The sequence below is a fragment of the Mobula hypostoma genome, chromosome 13, assembly GCF_963921235.1.
Source record: "Mobula hypostoma chromosome 13, sMobHyp1.1, whole genome shotgun sequence".
Classification (NCBI taxonomy): domain Eukaryota; kingdom Metazoa; phylum Chordata; class Chondrichthyes; order Myliobatiformes; family Myliobatidae; genus Mobula; species Mobula hypostoma.
Genome location: NC_086109.1, coordinates 86324517 through 86340192, shown reverse-complemented (window position 1 = coordinate 86340192; position 15676 = coordinate 86324517). Strand labels below are relative to the sequence as shown.

General features: G+C 42.7%; 1 protein-coding gene across 2 annotated transcripts in view; it reads right to left on the bottom strand.

The window, feature by feature from the left end:
* Window positions 1-15102, bottom strand: part of LOC134355752 (repulsive guidance molecule A-like) — a 68135-nt gene extending 53033 nt beyond the window's left edge. Inside the window, exons 1-2 of one of the 2 annotated variants that reach the window (XM_063066109.1) lie at window positions 15060-15102; window positions 14290-14359 (exon numbers count right to left, since the gene is read on the bottom strand). In XM_063066109.1, coding sequence (XP_062922179.1) covers window positions 14290-14303 — 14 coding nt within the window. In that variant the 5' untranslated portion in view covers window positions 14304-14359; window positions 15060-15102. Of the gene's footprint in view, window positions 1-14289; window positions 14527-15059 lie in introns of those variants that run through there. The other variant, XM_063066107.1, reaches the window with a different exon arrangement.
* Window positions 15103-15676: the final 574 nt, after the last annotated feature.

The following is a 15676-nucleotide window of genomic DNA, read 5'->3' as shown; positions in this document are numbered from 1 at the left end:
AGCAGAGGGAATACAAAGCATTGGCTGCCAGTGGTACAGAGATGAAAACTGGAGATGCACCAGGCTCCAGACTGGGGTCAACATAGATGCTGTAGGTTTAACAGATATGGAAAGAAAAAACAAATGCAAGGAAAAACTGGAAAGCAAGTGAATTAAGTGGGTAGCATAACACTTCACAGTGCCAGTGATCGGAGTTCAATTCCCGCCCCTGTCTGTAAGGTGTTTGTACATCCTCCCTGTGACTGCCGTGGTCTGCTCCAGGTGCTCCAGTTTCCTCCCACACTCCAAAGACTTATGGGTCAGGGTTAGTGAGCTGAGAACATGCTACGTTGGTGCTGCAGACACGGCGATGTGCATGGGCACACATTCGGACTGTGTTGGTCGTTGACGCATTTCACGGTACATTTCAATGTCCATGAGACAAGGAAAGTTAATCTGTTAAAAAGAGAAATTTGGCATAGCTGTAGAGGAGCTACAGTGAGCCAATGAACACAGAAGATGGCAGATGAAAGGGACTTGGCTCATGTTGATTTTGTAATCATAACTTAATTTAAGCAATTATTGGGGTAAAGGTCTCAGACAGATTACTGGTCTTCCAGAGTTATACATTGAATTAGTTCCAGACTGTATCTGAGCTAATGCCCAAAAATCTGAAACAGCCAGAATATCTACAATTTATCTAATTGAAAAAGCAATTCCATCTTATTTGATCTTTGCAAGGATTCTTCTGATGCAGTCACCAGCCTGAAGGATTTTCAAAGCTGAGTTTTAAATAATTCATATCTCACCTGAGAATAACTAGCAAAAGTGCGGTAAGGTTTTTTAAACTGCTTTCAAAATTTGAGGGAGGATGGGCTTTAGACAAGCACAGACTCTGCAGCACTTGTTTATGTCTCTATAAGAGTAATTTCCTTTGAAAGCAAATTTTATCTTATTTATTTAAGTTAGGGATACAGCGCATTAACAGGCCCTTCCAGCTCAGGGAGACCCGTGCCGCACAGCTACAACCAAGTGACCTGTGAACCTACTAATCCCTACGCCTTTGGGGTGTGGGAGGGAACCGGAGCACCCAGAGAAATAACACACAATACGGCGGGAATTGAACTGGGGCCTCCGGCGTTGTAAAGCGTTACACTGCTACACTCTCGTGCTGCCCCAAATAGAGAATTATAACAATATTTTTATACAGCACTTTAAATCTAACAGAATTGATTTGAAGTACTTCATAAGTGTCCTCAAACAAAGATAAATACTAAGACACATAAGGAGATATTATTTATTTATTTATTTCAGACAGCACAGGGGAACGTCATCGAGCTCTATGAGTCACATTGCCCAGCTACTCACTTATTTAACACTAGCCTGGACACAGGACAACGTACAATGACTAACTGGTATGTCTTTGGACTGTGGGAGGAAACCAGAGCACCTGGAGGAAACCCACGCAGTTCATGGGGAGAACGTGCAAACTCCTTACAGATGGCAGCGGAATTGAACTCTGGGCTGTAATAGCATCGCGCTAACCACTACGCCACCGTGGCGCCAATAGGACAGGGCTGAAGGAGACTTTAAGACGATGCGTTAAAAGAGAAAATGAAGAGAGATTTAACAATAGAGTTTCACATGGGAAGGATGGTAGCTGTTAGAGCGTGAGGTGCATCATTAAATCTGGGGATGATCAGGAGGCCAGAGCTGGAGAAGCACAGAGATCTTGCAGGGTTGTGGGATTGGTGGAGATCAAAGGGACTGTGGGTTATTCAAGTTCAGTCAGTCTCTGGAAATGTTTATGAAGATGGCGCATTTTAAATTGCAGAGTCTATCTGCAGCTTGCAAGGGGTTCAATTTTCAGTTATAGCCATCCCCAGGTAACAAACAGGTTCCGGTTTTACAGGCACCATGAGTTGATTTTGGCCATAAGTGGAAAAACACACAAATGTCACTCAATATGCACAATGCATCAAAAACACATCAGACTGATAAGAGAGAACAACTACCAAAAGTGCAGAGAGAGAGAGAGAGGAGAGAAAATTATACTCAGTGGCCTCATTATTAGGTACCTCCTGTATCTAATAAAGCGGCCACTGAGTGTGTGTCCATGGTCTTCAGCTGCTGTAGCCCAGCCACTTCAAAATTCAAAGTGTTGTGAGTTCAGAGATGTGCTTTTGCACACCACTGTTGTAATGTGCGGTTATTTGAAGTACCGTTGTCTTCCTGTCAGCTTGAACCAGTCTGAGCACTCTCCTCGGATCTCTCTCATTAACAAGGCACTTTTGCCCACAGAACTGCCGGACACGGGACAACTTTTGTTTCTTCCACCATTTTCTGTCAACTCTAGAGACTGTTGTGTGTGAAAATCCCAGGAGATCAGCAGTTTCTGAGACACTCAAACCACCTGGTTTGGCACCAACAATCATTCCACTTAGACCTACATTTCTCCTCCATCCTGATGTTTGGTCTGAACAACTGAACCTCTTGACCATGTCTACATGCTCTTATGTATTGAGTTGCTGCTGCATGATCGACTGATTAGATATTTGCATTAATGAGCAGGTGTACCTAATAAAGTGGCCACTGAGTATAGTTCAGCTGTTCATAGGAACAAAATAAGTGCTTGCTTTGGAGTTCTGTATTTAATAATATTAAATCTAATCAGTTTGGATTTGGATTTAATAATATTGTTGGAGCTTGTTTGTATGTCTATATATCAGGTGTTCATAATCTGGGACTGGCCTTTATTTCAGCTATTGAAATAACACAAAAGAGAAAGAAAGCTCCTTGAAAAGGAATGATTTGAAAAGAATGACGAACATAAGCTCAATGTCTTTCACAAAGGTGGAAAGAACACTTGGTGTTGTAAGAAAGTATGCATTATATGAATGTTTATTATTTTCTTGTTCCTCCTTTGTTGAAATGTCCATCTATTATTAAGGAGGAATAATAGATGGACATTTATTATGTCCATCTATTTTCTCTCAGTACTACCAGTGTAGGATATCTTGCAACGTGAACCGGTGTGGATAACTTCACTCAGCACAACTCTGAACTGATTCTACAACCTACAGACTCACTTTCAAGACCTATTTACATCTTGTGTTCTCAGCGTTTTTATCTACATAGCTTGTCTTCTTTTGGTGTTTGTCACTCTTTGGTTTCTTGTAAAATTCTACCTGTATTTCTTTTTTCCTGCAAGAGAATGAATTTTAAGATAGTAAATGGTACCATACATGGTAAATATTTTGATTATAAATTTACTTTCAGCTTTGAATCCAGGGGGTGAGGTAGGGCCCAGAATAATTGTAGTGCTGGAAATGATGTTCTATTTGTTAACCTGTTCCCCAGTAAAATCTTTCCTTAAAGATTAACGCTCTTGAAGACATTCTCAGTGGAACTTGATATAAAGACAAAAAAAAAGTACATTAATGAGCAGAAAAATCTGCATGAAACCTGCAGTGTGACATTTACAGTGGTATCCACATTCAACGTAAGAACATACATATGGCCAAGACCAGTCAGGAACAGATAGAGTGTAAGTGTATCATCTCTTTCCCAGGCTTGGGGATTTAAAACTACAGGGCATACAGTAGGTTTAAAGTGAGAAGGAGAGATTTAGTAAGAATCTGAGGGGCAACTGTTGAGCCAGGTACATTAATAATATTTAAAACACTCTTAGACAGGAACATGAATTGGAAAGGTTTACAGCAGGGATTCACAACCTGGGGCCCAAGAACCCCTTGCTTAATGTTATTGGTCCTTGGCATAAAAAAGGTTGGAACCCCTGATTTAGAAGGATATAAAAGACCAAATACAGGCAAACGAGACAGGATTATGGGAACTGTGCTGAATCAACCTCTGGCTCCTTCTTTCTACGAAAGCATGGCAAATCTGAGTATGGCACATGGCCAAGTGGTTAAGGCGTTGGATTAGCGATCTGGAAGGTCGTGAGTTCGAGCCCCAGCTGAGGCAACGTGTTGTGTCCTTGGGCAAGGCACTTAACCACACACACTGCTCCAGTCCACCCACCCAAAAATTTGGTACCAGCAAAATGCTGGGGGCCAACCTGGCGATAGACTGGCATCCTATCCGGCGGTGGGGGAAGAGTCTCGTACTCTCAGTCGCTTCACGCCACGGAAACTGGCATAAGCACCACCCTGATGAGCCTATAAGACAGACTTTAACTTTAATGGCAAACCTGAACTTTAACACCAAACCTGAACTTTAACACCATCTAGTTTCAAAGTTCAAAGTAAATATATTACATAGATATCACCATATACAACCCTGGGATCAATTTCCTTGCACACAAGGATGGGCAAACAACCCATGTGTAAAAAAAAGAAGACAAGTACAAAAATAATAAATAAACAAGGAAATAAATAAGGCTGAGAATACGAGTTGTAGAGTCCTTGAAAGTGAGTCTGTAGGTTGTGTTCAGTGATCGGTTCAGTGTTGAGGCGAGTGAAGTTATCCACGCTGGTTCAGGAGCCTGATGGTTGAAGAATAGTGACTGCTCCTGGACCTGGTAGTGTGGGACCTAAGGCTCCTGTACCTCCTTCCTGAAGGCAGCAGCAAGAAGAGATCATGACTTGGATGGTGGGGACGGAGTCCCTGATGATGGATACTGCTTTCTTGTGGCAGTGTTCCTTGTAGATGTGCTCAGGGGTAGGGTTTGCTTTTCCTGTGATGGACTGCGCTGTATTCACCCCTTTCTGTACACTTCAAAGTTCAAAGTTCAAAGTAAAATTTATTATCATGTCATCAAATACAACTCTGAGATTCTTTTTCTGCGTGCATACTTAGCAAATCTATAGAACAGTAACTGTAAATTGTAAACGTCGGGAACGATAAACTGTAAACAAATGGTGCAAATGCAGAAATAAATAGCAATAAATAACGAGCATGAGTAACAATATGACAGAGTCCTTAAATGAGTGTAGCTATCCCCTTTTATTCAAGAGCCTGATGGTTGAGGGGTAGTAACTGTTCTTGAACCTGGAGGCGCGAGTCCTGAGGCACCTGTACCTTCTACCTGATGGCAGCAGCGAGAAAAGAGCATGACCTGGGTGGTGAGGATCTTTGATGATGGATGCTGCTTTTTTACAGCAACGTTTCATGTAGATGTGCTCAATGGTTGGGAGGGTTTAACCCATGATGTACTAGGCCGAATCCACTACCTCTTGTAGGATTTTCTGCTGAACAGGTCGTAATACAGCCAGTCAGCACCACACATCTATAGAAGCTTGCCAAGGTTTTTGATGACATGCCACACTCCTACAGACTCCTGAGGAAGTAGAGGTGCTGTCGTGCTTTCTTCACAATAGTGTTTATATGGTGGGTCCAGGACAAGTTTCCATACCAGGCTGTGGTGCCGCTAGGGAGACGTGCACAAACACAGGCTTTTATGGGATCTATCCTGTAACTCTATGGGTCTTCATGTCTGTCCTCCTTTCACAGAGATCAGGGCAAAACTGAACCTTGGCTCCATTACTTGCCTTGACAATTTGCTTATTGAGATACAGCGCAGAGTAGGCCCTTCTGTCCCTTTGAGCCGTGCTGCCCAGTAACCCCCAATTTAACCCTAGCCTAATCATGAGACAATTTACAATGATCGAAGAACCTACCAACTGGTATGTCTTTGGACTGTGGGAGGAACCTGGAGCACCTGGAGGAATCCCACGAGCTCATGGATTATGCTGTTGACACTTTGTGTTCATTTGTATTAGAATACAACTACAGATGGAACATAGAAACATAGAAACATAGAAAATAGGTGCAGGAGTAGGCCATTCGGCCCTTCAAGCCAGCACCACCATTTGGTCCTTCCAGCCAGCACCGCCATTCAGTATGATCATGGCTGATCATCCAACTCAGAACCCTGCACCAGCCTTCCCTCCATACCCCCTGATCCCTTATAGCCATAAGGGCCATGTCTAACTCCCTCTTAAATATAGCCAACGAACTGGCCTCAACTGTTTCCTGTGGCAGAGAATGAATTATTTCCATTTGGCGAGCTCACAGCTCACAGGGCCAGATTTAAATGGCTGTGCACAATCATGGGTCTACTCGTCGGAAGAGAAAATATCACCATTCAGCTATGCCTTTCACGATCTCACTGTATCTCAATGGCCCTTCTAGACAATGAGGAAAATACATTGGTGTGGGAATTCCTTTAAGTCAGGGTTTCTTAACCATTTTTATGCCATGGACGCCTTTGGTAGTCTGGTGAAGCCTTCTCAGAATAATATATTTCAATATATCGAGTAAAATACATAGGATTACCAAATAAACCAATTATATTCAAATATAGTGATGAAAATATTAAATTTGGAATATAATAATATATGTACTTCTTTAGTAAAACATTAAATAGGTCCCATAATTTCAAGTTAGTGATGAGCATGCCGTAAACAATACTTTGAAAATTTTGTAACAACTGTAATGTGATACGAAAATATTTGTGATTTAGATTGGTGACAAAGTCATAGGTACTACTAGTGCTACTATTGTTTGTTGCCTGCATTCATAATTGAAGGAAATACTAAATTTCTGTTAGAGGTTAGTGAAAACAAAAATGTATTTTTTTTCCCCCGATCCAAGTTCACGGACCCCCTGGAATCTATCCACAAGCCTCTGAGGGGTTGGACCCCAGGTTAAGAACATTTGTTTTAAGTGGAGAGTCACAACAAAGGGTTTATGACTAAGCTTTGACTTGGCAACGGTGACTATGTTCTTCCTCTCCGTGCCTTGTGGCGCATCATGCAGAAACCTTGCTGTTTCTTCAGCATTTTGTCTGTTTTTTTTTGACGAGGCAGAGTTGCCAGGTCGACACTCAATCCAGCACGGATGGAAAGCACGCAAGGAACCGGCTGGATTTGAACCCGGGACCAGTCCGGTGCTGATGCCACAACACCACTAGCCGGCAACAACAGTGATAGAAAACTTTAAATTAAATGTTTATCTGATATTCAAAGCTTTAAGTTACCCTGTTTACTTTTTGCCAATGAGCACCTCATAGCTTAAGTCTAGTTATTGTGCTCGGTGTCACTGAACCAGACAAAAAATGCAAACCACAATATTTTCCCAAATGCAACAGTGATGGAGACATCAAATTATATACATGTTGCATATTTTTATGATAATCGGAAACAGACAGCCAGCTGTATTACTTTGCCAGTTCCTCACAGTCAAGGATTTGGTATCCCACCGCTCCACTCAAAGTTCATTCAATAAAAACAAAAGAAAACTAGTTCCATCATGGGTACCAGCCTCCCCAGCGACCAGAACACCTTCAAAAGGCGATGCCTCAAAAAGGCGGCATCCATCGTTAAGGACACCATCACCCAGGACATGCCCTCTTCTCAATGCTATCATCAAGGAGGAGATACAGGAGCCTGAAGACACACATTCAACATTTTAGAAACAGCTCTTCCCCTCTGCCATCAGACTTCTGAATGGATAACGAACCCATGAACACCACCTCAGCAGTTTTCCCTCTTTTTTGCACTACATAATTAATTTATTTTAAAAATATATACTTATTGTAATTTATAGTTTTTGTTATTCTGTATTGCAATGTACTGCAGCTGCAGAACAACACATTTCATGACATATGCCAGTGATATTGAACAGACAGGAATTAGCCATTCAGCCAGTTGATCTTGTGTGAGCACTTGGAAGATCATAAGACCATAGGACACAGAATTAGGCCATTCCACACAATGAGTCTGCTCCCACTAGTCCATCATGGCTGATTTATTATCCCTCTCAACCCCATTCTCCTATCTTCTCCCTGTAACCTTTGATGCCCTTACTAATCAAGAACCTATCAAGCTTTGCTTTAAATATACCCAGTGACTTGGCCTCCACAGTTGTTTGAGGCAATGAATTCACCAGCTTCTAACTAAAGAAATTCCTCCTCCAAATGAAAGAGCTCTATTAGCCCAGTTCCTTGTCTTTCGCTTCGCTCCACAGCAGCTTTCCCTATTGTATGTGTTCTCACCGCTTACCCAGCCTGTGCGTTTTTGAACAAAGCAGTGGTGCTTGAAATAACTTGTTCTTTTAACAATTATCTTCAATTTACTATTAAAAACATAGATGAAATATTGAAACACAAGTGCAAAGTAAATCCTATGGTCCTTCCGCCAATTTGGATAACCTTAATGCAAAGAACCAAGATGACAGTCTCAAACTTTCTCTCTCCATAAGACACTTTGCTGTACGAACAGACAAATATGCTGGGAGGGGTTTCATGCAGAGAAGTTGGGGTGGTGACAAGCTGTCAAGGCATGGGTAAGGCGAAGAACAATGAGAAGATTTTGAAAGAAAAAAGACTGGTGGCGACACGGCAGTGTGGCGGTTAGCACAACTGCTTTACAGCGCAAGCGATCACTTATAAGAGTTCGATTCCCACACAATCTGTAAGGAGTTTGTATGTTCGCCCTGTGATCTGTGGGGTTCCTCTGGGTGTTTTTATTTCCTCCCACATTCCAAAGACCTATGGTTAGGGTTAGGATTCTGGGCATGCTATGTTGGCACTGGAAGTGTGCCGATGCCTTTGGGCTTCCCCCAGTACAACCTTTGGACAGATTGTGTTGTTTCCCGATGCAAAGTTCACTGTGAATTTTGATATTTCAATATATGTGTGACAAATAAAGCTCATTTAAAAAAAATCTTTTGGCAGTTAGCTTCAAAGATGGAATTATAGAATCGTAGAACATTCATAGTAGCGGAGAAGGTAATTCAGCCCATCGCGTGCGTGCTAATTGTAAAGGAGCTGCCTAGTTCCATCGCTCAGCACTTAGTCAATAGGCCTGAAATTACACCTCCTATTACATTTGAAATGTGCTAAAGGTTTATTGCCTCTACCAGCCTCTCAGACAGTGAATTCCAGACTTCTACCACCATCTGGGTGAAAATCTCTTTCCCTCTCACCTCGCTAATCCTTCCATCGATATTTCAAATTCACGCCTCTTGGTTTCTGCCCCATTTGCTAAGCAAATAACAATCCATCTTATTTTCTCCATTAAGGAACCTCATAATTTTACACACCTCAGGAAGTCTCCCTCAGCCCCCCTGTGTTCCAAAGCACATAACCCCAGCCTGCTGCTATAATTTTCCTGTCCACAGGGAAAAAGTTATATTCTGGTTGTGAATGTGGTGCCTTCCAATGGGATGTATGCCAATAACATGGGCAACAGCTGATCTCCGAGTTGCACAAGGCTTATTGGGGACAGCAACATGTTCAATTTGGGGTTTGGCTGGAATGGAACAGAGATCATAGAAATACAGGGCTTGCAGCATAGAAACTGACTATTTGGCCCATCCAGTATCTGTTAGTTGAGATCAGTCTCATTATCTACCTTATATTATCTAAACCAGTCAGCATGTCATACAACATAGACCATGAAAGTACAGGCCTTTTGGCTCACAATGTAGTGCTAACTTTTTAACCTACTCTAACAGCAATCTAACCCTTCACACCTCACCACTGCATAGCCCACCATTTTTCTTTCATCCATATTCCTATCTAAAGTCTCCAAAATGTCCCTGAAGTCCCTAATACCACCACCCCTGGCAGACAATTCCACACACCCACCACTCTCTGTGTAACAAACTTATTCCTAGCATCTCCTCTGTATTTTCTTCCAATTACCTTAAAGTTATGCACCTTCGCATTAACCATTTCCATCCTAGGAGAAAGTCTCTGGCTGTCCACTTCATCCATGTCCCTTATTATCTTATACACTTTATCAAGTCGCCCTTGTTGTCCTTTTTCATTGTCTTTCTATCATTTTCTTCCTCGCTCGTTGTCCTGCAGCTACCTTTACACCTCATACCCTGGAGAGAGAGGAACACGCCTGTCCTTGCATGTGATGTCAGCTCTGGCGGGCTGGGCGGATGAGATCTACAGTGAGGTCCATGAAACAACAAAGTGACGCAATGCTCTGTGGAGAGCAAAAAGGCAGGACAAGTTACAGAAGACGACATGGTCATCTACTGCAGCCAAGAAAGACCCCAGTTTGTGATGCGTGTTTGTACCACTGGACCTGGACTTCTGAGTCAAGAGAGTGGAACTTCCCCAGTGTAATGGCTTTTCTACTTTAGGAACTCTCCTGCACACGTTTCTTGTCATCGTCGGACACAATGGACAACCACCACTACCACATCTACACAATTTGTCTCACCAGTAGCAGATCCCATTTTACAACCATTCTTGGGCTAAAAAATGTTGCTCTTGAACCCCCAGCTGGATTTAATGGTAACCATCTTTGACAACTAACAACAATGTGAAACAGTTTTCTCAGTAAATCCAGGCATCCGTTGCATTCAAAGCAACACACAAAAATTACTGGAGGAACTCAACAGGTCAGGTAGCGTCAATGGAAAAGAGCAAACAGTTGTCCTCTTGTGGTGAGACCCCTCTTCAGGACTGAAAAGGGGGAAGGTGTCTAAATAAAAGGGTGGGGGTAGGGGAAAGAGGCTAACTGGAAGGTGATAGGTGAAACCTGGTGGATGGGAAAGGTCAAGGGCTAGAGAAGAAAGAATCTGGTAGGAGAGGAGAGTGGACAGTAGGAGAAGGGAAAGGAGGAGTGGACACAGGGGCAAATAATAGGCTGGTGAGAAGAAGTGAAAAGTCAAAGTGGGGAATAGAGGAGGGGAGGGGAATTTGTTCACTGGAAGTGGAAATCGATATTCATGCCATCAGGTTGGATGGTACCCAGACAGAATATAATGTGTTACTCCTCCACCCTGAGGGTGGCCTCATCTTGGCACAAAAGATTGACATGTTGGAATGGGAATGGGAATTGGATTCCTACCCAATATGTCTTACTCCAGTTACTGAAGAGCCATATGTTTCTTACCTGACAATGCAAATATTTAGGGGAGCCTATTCTGTTCCTTTCTGGCGCAGGAGAGGTTAAGTTGAATGAGAAGCCGAGAAAGATATTGAAATAAATATTGATCTATGAAACAACAAAGACTTGCATTTATATAACACCTTTCCAAAGCTCAAGAGGAAGCCATGGATCAACACGACAGAACGGGAATAAGAATGGGAATGGGAATTAAAATATTTGACCACCGGGAAGTCTGGCTTGTGACGGATGGTGTGAAGGTGCTCTTGCATCCATTTCAACCTTTCTGATAGGATATTGGAGAACGGTAAAGATAAATACACTGTCAATATTGGTCTGAAACTGTTGGAATGCACGTTTAAGTGTGTGGTACATATCGGCATAATCATTCAATAATAAGCAATTATGATTTATATAATTTTCAGATCACATTTTAATGATCCCATTTCCCTCTGAGTGTATATCCAATTTAGAAAATCTGTTTAAAATGTCAACCAATTTATAAAATTATACATTTCACTACAAGCAGCCAAAAGCTAAATGACAAAGTCTGAAGTTTGTCTCAGAATGTTTCAGCCTGCTCATTTCCCTCAATTCCATATTTTAAGCATTGCTAATTTTGTTCGTTCACAATCTACATGATTAATTTTAAAATATTTGAGTAATTGCTCTCAACCAGCAACAAAATGTGCAATTTATCCTTGAGTCACTCAAAACACAATGCCCAGTGAAATCAAGCAAACTGCAGCAGTAAAGCAAGTATGTAAGAGGAAACTTGAAGTGGTCTTTTAGTTTTAAATTGATTTTATCGTGTGTTGGAAACAGCACAGAAAGCTATGATTCAGCATCAGCTGTTGTGTGGGCAAAGCAAACAAAGGATGGTTAGCATGACATGAAGAAAGCTCATGGACCCAACTTAAGGTCCCATTTTAAAACCATGGGTGCAGACAGTTGAAGTCCACTGGATGTTACCAACACCATTTCAATGAAATTTACAAGGTTCCACAGGTTAGACACAGGAAGGATGTTTCTCTGACCAATGCTGCATGACCAGGGATCATAATCTCAGAACAAGATATACAAGCAGAATTAGGCCATTCAGCCCATTGAGTCTGCTCTGCCATTCCATCTGTTGGATTTATTATTCCTCTCAACCCCATTCTCCTGAATCCTCACCATAACCTTTGACACCCTTCCTAATTAAGAACCTATCAATCCATTCCACAGATTCACCACCTTTGGGCTAAAGAAATTCCTTCTCCCAAAGAAAGAGCTCGACTAGCCTAGTCCCACCTCTTTTGCTTCACTCTACAGCAGTTTCTTTACAACTGTGTCGCCGCGGCCTCCTGAACTCTTTATTGAATTTGAATAATTGGCAGTTTCACACAGGAGACAACTCCTCCCTTGGAGGGTCAGACACCCTGAGCCAATAGGCTGGTCCTGGACTTATTTCAAAATTTACTGGCATAATTTACATATTACTATTTAACTATTTATGGTTTTATTACTATTTAACTATTTATGGTTTTATTACTATTTATTATTTATGGTGCAACTGTAATAAAAACCAATTTCCCCCGGGATCAATAAAGTATGACTATGACTATAAGAGAGTTTGCAAAAATCAGCTATTAAGGCAATGTAAGACAACATGACATAGGAGGAGAATCAGGCCATTCAGCCCATCGAGTCTGCACTGCCATTCCATCATGGCTGATTTATTATCCCTCTCAACCCCATTCACCTGCTTTCTCCCCGTAACCTTTGCTGCCCTTATGAATCAAAAACCTATCAAACTCTGCTTCAAATATACCCTATGAACTGGCCTTCAGAGCCACCTGTGGAGGATAAGGAATAGGCCATTCAGAGCTGATAGGGAACGTATTTCTTCACTTAGGGTAAATTGTCTGCTCTGAGGGGCTGTGCTTATTCCTGCATTGAGAAGGTCCCTGGACAGGAAGGCAATCTGGAGACATGGGGTATGACAGGTGAAGGATCAGTCATGATGAATGGCCAAGCAGCTTTAGGGGACCACATTTCCCTCTCCCGATGTAGATAATGTCACGGAGAGTCCAAGCCCCTCTAAGAGGACCGCAACCTTGCTGCAGCGTTTCGAGGCTTGAGTTCCTCAGAGAGCTATGTTGGCTGGAGTCAGGGCTTTGCGCTTTGGCTCTTGGTAGGGTCAACCATGCCAAATAGGTCAAAGGACAGAGGAAGAGTGGTCCACCAGTCGTGCGGGCCCGGGGTTCAGATTAGGGCCAACCTGACTTGGTCAAACAAAACTGTTACAGAAACAGCAATGATGAATCCTTCTCTATCCGAGTGCGACGGTTTTCCTGACTCTCCACCCATGACTGACAGTAAACCGGGAAAGAAACTACTGACACGACGAACGCCAGTAGAGACGGAAGGTCCTTCATTGCTGCCCTAAACGCCAGCGGCGTAACGGGCGATAGAGTCGTCCGAGCCACTCGCTCTCGTCCATCTCCCGTAAGGTGTCGCTGTTCGACTCTGTTCACCCGTGACTGGTTTGCCCACTCTTTTCACACGAAATTTTGATCTAGCCCTGGTTACATTTCTACACTGAGGAAAAAAGAATAGTTGAGGGGGGAATGAGAGAGAGAGAGACCATCCCGAGAGCCATTTAAATCGGATCACTCCAGCAATTATAAGACATAGGCAGTAAGCAAAACATCGCCACCTCTTCAATATTCGACCAACAAAACCACAAATATGCATCCTACTACCAAACGCTAACCATCTGGATTGCCCTGTTCTGGTGTCGAGAATCGCAGAGCCTCCGGGCCATTTACAAATATCATCTGCGCCAATCTAACATTGATCAAAGTTTAGTGCGTGTGAAATTTACCAAAGTCTCGCTTTAGCGTGTAATTTTATTAATAGGAAGAGTAAAATCCAATGAGAATTAACTTAGTGCTCTGTATGATTACCAGAAAATGTCTGTTATCCAACAATTGTTATTTTTAAACGCAGCGCTTACGCCTTTACCCGGTGGTGCACTTGTTTAAACGAATTCAAATCGTGCGTCTCAATTAAGGTAAGCCAGCATCGAAACGCAGCAACGCCGAGTTACTGCAAAGATCCAACTTCAACGCGGTAGAAAAAGAAAATGCATTTTTTTAAAATATAAAAGACTGAATGCCACACACACAAAAAAACACAAATGCACACAGAAGATTAAGCCAGAAACCGCGCAGAAGTCTGGAGATAATTATATACACACACTGAAACTGATTGACAGTCCCAACGAAAATCACGCAAAGATATCGAAATCTATCTTGTCTGAGACAGCACACGGCGATTAGAGCAGTTTGCTTCTTCCTACTATTACACGACAGCACCGCTTAGACAAATTAATTTCGCATCTTGCTTCGGGTGATGTTGAACTTCCAGACCCCTTGTGCCCATTGCTTACCTTGGCTGAGGCATGTAAGTCTGTACCCCGGGTGGGTTAATGACAGCTTCTGGTGCTCTGTGCTCAGACCCTGGGTTGGGAAAAGGAAGCTTGTCTTATGAGATTATCTTTCTTTTGCCCCCTCTTTTTTTTCCTTGCCGTGTGTCTAATCAGAAGGCTCACGCACTCCAGAGCGTTCCTTATCTGGCTAACACGGGGTCCCGGTATTAGTTAGGGTGGGGGGTTTTTTACATACGGCTCGTCATATACAAACAGCGATGAAATGGAGAGAGGGAGAGAGAGAGAGAGAGAGAGAGAGTGTGTGTGTTTCAACAATATCCACGTGTTAAGAGCTTCGTTAAAATGCAGAGAGCGGGAGGGAGGGGGTGTAGAGGGCAGCGCAGTTCCAACACACTCTAGGAATGCGATTCATTTGATCGGAGGCCATAAAATGTGTCACCAACGGAGGAAAGGGGACGTGGGAACAGGGAAAGTCGCAGCTCCACAAACGCGCGCACACACAGACAACAGAGAAACATTTAATTACAGTACACACACACACACACACACACACACACACACACACACACACACACACACACACACACACACACACACCCCGGGGCGAGACGGACGGAGTGAAGAACATTTAAAACTGTCGGGCCGTGTTCTCGCATCTATTTTGATCGCTCTGCACAATTGGTTAAAAATATATAAATACAGACGAAAGAAAACTGAAACTTGACAAGGATTTACAAGGGATGGGTAATAAGGCAGGTCATAAATTCTACCATAGGAGTTTGCGCGTGCGGTATGGAAATCATAAAAATCCACGGGTCGACGCCGGCCCTCTTATCGAAGGATCGTATCAGCTAATGAATTCTCAAAATGCAATAAGCACCGATTGCCACGGCTTGTGGTGGTTTGCGCCGCGCGGTTCTGGGCAGAATAAGACAGTGAAAGGCGTTAGAAATGTGCGCGTTGAGGAAGGGAGAGTGGTTGGGAGGCGTGAGGCAGTTTAGGGCGAGAACAACCCCTTCGACTAATCCCGTCCAGACACTGGAAAGCAATCCTCCGAAGCCATACTACAGACAAGCATCGCTGAGGAAATGCTGCAGCGTTTGAGACACTTAATAACGATTATCTCCCTGAGCAATCGCTTACTTTTTCCCAAAAGTAGACTTTATTCATGATTTTATATATATAGATATATATGTAACGTGTATAATATATGCATATCTGATATATATGTAGATATATTAGATACAAATAGATATGTTATCATGAATAAAGTCTATTTTTGGGGAAACAGCAATTAGAGTGCATGTTCATGCTCTTCTGCTGCTGTAGCCTATCCACTTCAAGGGTCGTCGTGCTGTACTTTCAGAGATGCTCTTCTGCACACCAC